At 50.9% G+C, this 4,754-nt stretch overlaps 1 protein-coding gene across 1 annotated transcript in view; it reads left to right on the top strand.

The window, feature by feature from the left end:
* Positions 1 to 1,145: 1,145 nt before the first annotated feature.
* LOC112074671 (lysosomal-trafficking regulator) overlaps positions 1,146 to 4,754 on the top strand; it is a 27,624-nt gene continuing 24,015 nt past the window's right edge. The window contains exons 1-3 of the mRNA XM_070440621.1: positions 1,146 to 1,613; positions 2,371 to 2,948; positions 3,198 to 3,386. Of these exons, the coding sequence (XP_070296722.1) occupies positions 1,146 to 1,613; positions 2,371 to 2,948; positions 3,198 to 3,386 (1,235 nt within the window). The remainder of the gene's footprint in view (positions 1,614 to 2,370; positions 2,949 to 3,197; positions 3,387 to 4,754) is intronic.

The following is a 4,754-nucleotide window of genomic DNA, read 5'->3' as shown; positions in this document are numbered from 1 at the left end:
CCAGTTAGCTAGCAGTTTCTTACTTGCCGATAAAACGGATGATTGTCGTAATTTTTGAGTCATTACTGAAATTATTTAATGTAACCAAATCAACATTAAACCTTGTATAACAATTCATGGTAATTCATGGTTAATTCATTGGTAACAAATCATTAGACCAGGTTGTTTATCTGAAACAAGGCGTTTACATGCTTGAAATGTGGGCCGTTTCATTTATATACTGAAACTCGTAACGGTTTGGTCCATGTTTCATCAGCTGAAATAAAAGATTCCATAAAATGTTATGGTATCGGCAGGAATAACCTACAGACAACGAACACAGTGAATTTATCAATGGTGATTTTGAATGCACAGAGATACCGTGGCGAGATCCTGAGGCCCTTGTCGAGCCATTCATCCTCCGCCATCACCTCATGTCTCAGCATTAGATTATACACGACGGCCATGTCACAAGGATCTGTACACAATTCCTGGAAGCTGAACATGTCCCAGTTCTTCCATGGCCTGCATACTCACCAGACATGTCACCCATTGAGCATGTTTGGATGCTCTGGATCCAATGTGTTAGACAGCATGATCCAGTTCCCACCAATATCCAGTAAACTTCACACTGCCATTGAAAGAGGAGTGGGACAACATTCCACAGGCCACAATCAAACAGCCTGATCAACTCTATGAGAAGGAGATGTGTCGCGCTGCATGAGGCAAATGGTGGTCACATCAGATACTGACTGGTTTTCTGATCCATGCCTATACTTTATTTTAAAGGTATCTGTGACCAACAATGCATATCTGTATTCCCAGTTCATGTGAAATCCATAGATTAGGGCCTAATGAATTATTCCAATTAACTTTTCCTCATGTGAACTGTAACTCAGTAAAAATTTTAGAAATTGTTGTGTTTTATATTTTTTGTTCAGTATAAATTTCAACAGAACACCCCAGGCAAACTCTGGAACGTCTAAAATTAGATAAAAATTACATTATAAATTATAATGGACCTACACTGAGTTACAAAACATTAGGAATGCTTTCCTAACATTGAGTTGGGTTCGGGTTCAACCGTTTTCCGTGAGTATCAAGAATGGTCCACCACCCAAAGGACATCCAGACAACTGGAACGACTGTGGAAGCGTTGAGTCAACATGGTTCCGGCTCCCTTGGATTCAACATGGGCCAGCATCCCTGTGGAGGTCAACATGGTCCAGCATCCCTGTGGAGTCAACATGGGCCAGGCATCCCTGTGTGGAGTCAACATGCGTCAGCATCCCTGTGGACAGCAACTGTGGCCACGATTGACACCAGAATCCTGTGGAGTCAACATGGTGCCAGGCATCCCTGTGGAAGTCAACATTGGGGCCAGCATCCCTGTGGAGGTCAACATGGGCCGCATCCCTGTGGAGTTCCAACATGGGCCAGAATCCCTGTGTGGAGTCAACATGGGCCAGCATCTCTGTGAGTCACATGGCGCAGCATCCCTGTGGAGTCAACATGCGGCCAGCATCCTGTGGAGTCAACATGGCCAGCATCCCTGTGGAGTCACATGGGCCAGCATCCCTGTGGGTCAAATGGGCCGCATCCCTGTGGATACATGGACCAGCATCCCTGTGGAGGTCAACATGGACCAGCATCCCTGTGGAGTCACTGGGCAGCATCCCTGTTGGAGTCAACATGGGCCAGCATCCCTGTGGAGTCAACATGGGCCAGCATCCCTGTGGAGTCAACATGGGGCCAGCATCCCTGTGAGTCAACATGGGGCCAGCATCCCTGTGGAGTCACATGGGCCAGCATCCATTGGGTAGTCAACATGGGCCAGCATCCCTGTGGAGTCAACATGGGGCCAGCATTCCTGTGGAGTCAACATGGCCAGCATCCCTGTGGAGTCAACATGGGCCAGCATCCCTTGTGAGTCAAACATGGGCCAGCATCCCTGTGGAACGCTTTCGACACCTGGTAGAGTCCATGACCTGACGAACTGAGGCTTGTTCTGAGGGCGTTCCTCAGAACAGGTGTTCCTAATTTACCCTAACGCTATAGCATCTCTGACTTTACCCTTACCCTATAAACATCTCCGACTTTACCAAAATAACATCGCTGACCTTACCCTATGACATCACTGACCTTACCCTAACCTATAACATCACTACTTACCCTATGACACACTGACCTACCCATAACCCTTAACATCACTGACCTTACCCTTGACATTTCACTGACCTTTACCCATATTGACATCTCTTGACCTTTACCCTAACCCTATAAACATTTGCTAGCCAGGTCTGGCAACGGTTGAGGTCAACTCTGGAACTACAAACTGTTGGCTTGAGTCCTGGTGTTTAGTTCCCAGCCCTGTCCCGTTTCATCCCACAGGGTCCCAGCCCTGTCCATTTCATCCCACAGTCCCAGCCCTGTCCCGTTTTCATCCCACGGGTCCCAGCCCTGTCCCGTTTCATCCCACGGGTCCCAGCCCTCGTCCCCCATCCCTTTCCCCAGTTTTCATTCCCACGGGTCCCAGCCCTGTCCCGTTTCATGCCCACGGGTCCCGCCCTGTCCCGTTTCATCCCACGGGTCCCAGCCCTGTCCCGTTTCATCCCACGGGTCCCAGCCCTTGTCCCGTTTCATCTCCACGGGTCCCAGCCCATGTCCCGTTTTCATCTCACGGGACCAGCCCTGTCCCGTTTCATCCCACGGGTCCCAGCCCTGTCCCGTTTCATCCCACGGGTCCCAGCCCTGTCCCGTTTCATCCCACGGGTCCCAGCCCTGTCCCGTTTCATCTCACGGGTCCCAGCCCTGTCCCGTTTCATCTCACGGGTCCCAGCCCTGTCCCGTTTCATCTCACGGGTCTCATTCATGTCCCGTTTCATCTCACAGGAACAGCTGAAATACGAGGCGGATGAGAAGAGCAGTAAACTGGCCTGGGAGAAGAAAATTTCCAACACACAGAAAAGGTGAAGCATGATTGGTTCGTTAGACTCCAGAGCCGTGTCTTACTACCAGTCAAATCCTTGCTTTCCCCGTACTTGTTCCCTCCATTCCTCTCAAAGCTCATTGGAGGAGGAGGTGAGAGGGAGGGACATTGAAATGGATCCTCAGCTCTGATGTACTTTGAGAGGAATTCAGAAACCAAGAACAGCGGCAAGGATTCTAACTGACAATGTTTCAAACCAATGTATTGTCCGTCTCTCTCCTTTCTCCAGTCTGATCCAGCGTCTGGACGGTAAGTCCAAGGACATCTCTAAGATCGCAGCCGACATCACCCAGAATGTGTCACTGAGACAGGGTATGGAGAGGAAGAAAGTGATCCAGCACATCAGAGGACTCTATAAGATAGACCTCAGCGCCTCAAGACACTGGCAGGAACTGGTGCAGCAACTCACACACGACCGGTGAGTACTGGGGAGGAGAGTTATACTGAACAACTCACCCACGACCGGTGAGTACTGGGGGAGGAGAGTTATACTGAACAACTCACACAGGACCGGTGAAGTTACTGGGGGAGGGGAGTTATACTGAAAAACTCACACACGACCGGTGAGTACTGGGGGAGGAGAGTTATACTGAACAACTCACACAGGACCGGTGAGTACTGGGGGAGGAGAGTTACACTGAACAACCACACAGGACCGGTGAGTACTGGGGAGGGAGAGTTATACTGAACAACTCACACAGGACCGGTGAGTACTGGGCAGCAACTCACACACGACCAGTGGAGTACTGGGGGAGGGGAGTTATACTGAACAACTCACACACGACCGGTGAGTACTGGGGAGGAGAGTTATACTGAACAACTCACACAGGCCGGTGATACTGGGGAGGAGAGTTATACTGAACAACTCACACAGGACCGTGAGTACTGGGGGAGGAGAGTTATACTGAACAACTCACACAGGACCGGTGAGTACTGGGGGAGGAGAGTTATACTGAACAACTCACACACGACCGGTGAGTACTGGGCAGCAACTCACACCACGACCAGTGAGTACTGGGGAGGGGAGTTATACTGAACAACTCACACACGACCGCGTGAGTACTGGGAGGAGAGTATATACTGAAAAACTCACACACGCACAGTGAGTACTGGGCAGCAACTCACACACGACCGGTGAGTACTGGGGCAGCAAACTCACACATGACCGTGAGTACTGGGGCAGCAACTCACACACGACCGGTGAGTACCTGGGGGAGGAGATGTATTACTGAACAACTCACACACGACCGGTGAGTACTGGGCAGGCAACTCACACACGACCGGTGAGTACTGGGGCAGCAACTCACACATGACCGGGTGAGTACTGGGCAGCAACTCACACACGACCGGTGAGTACTGGAGGCAGCAACTCACAACTAATGACGGTGTAGTACCTGACGGGCAGGCAACTCACACATTAGATGGTGAGTACTGGGGGAGGAGAGTTATACTGAACAACTCACACAGGACCGGTGAGTACTGGGGGAGGGGAGTTATACTGAACAACTCACACAGGACCGGTGAGTACTGGGGGGGTGGGAGTTACACAACTCACACAGGACCGGTGAGTACTGGGGAGGGGAGTTCCAGCAGGCCACAAATGTGCATGTGTCAGCATATGGTCTCACAAGGGGTCTGAGGATCTCATCTCGGTACCTAATGGCAGTCAGGCTACCTCTGGCGAGCACATGGAGGGCTGTGCGGCCCCACAAAGAAATGCCACCCCACACCATGACTGACCCACCGCCAAACCGGTCATGCTGGAGGATGTTGCAGGCAGCAGAAC

Source organism: Salvelinus sp. IW2-2015, unplaced genomic scaffold (assembly GCF_002910315.2).
Source record: "Salvelinus sp. IW2-2015 unplaced genomic scaffold, ASM291031v2 Un_scaffold2752, whole genome shotgun sequence".
Taxonomy (NCBI): domain Eukaryota; kingdom Metazoa; phylum Chordata; class Actinopteri; order Salmoniformes; family Salmonidae; genus Salvelinus; species Salvelinus sp. IW2-2015.
The sequence above is the reverse complement of the archived record's forward strand: the minus strand, read 5'-3'. Positions and strand labels throughout refer to the sequence as shown.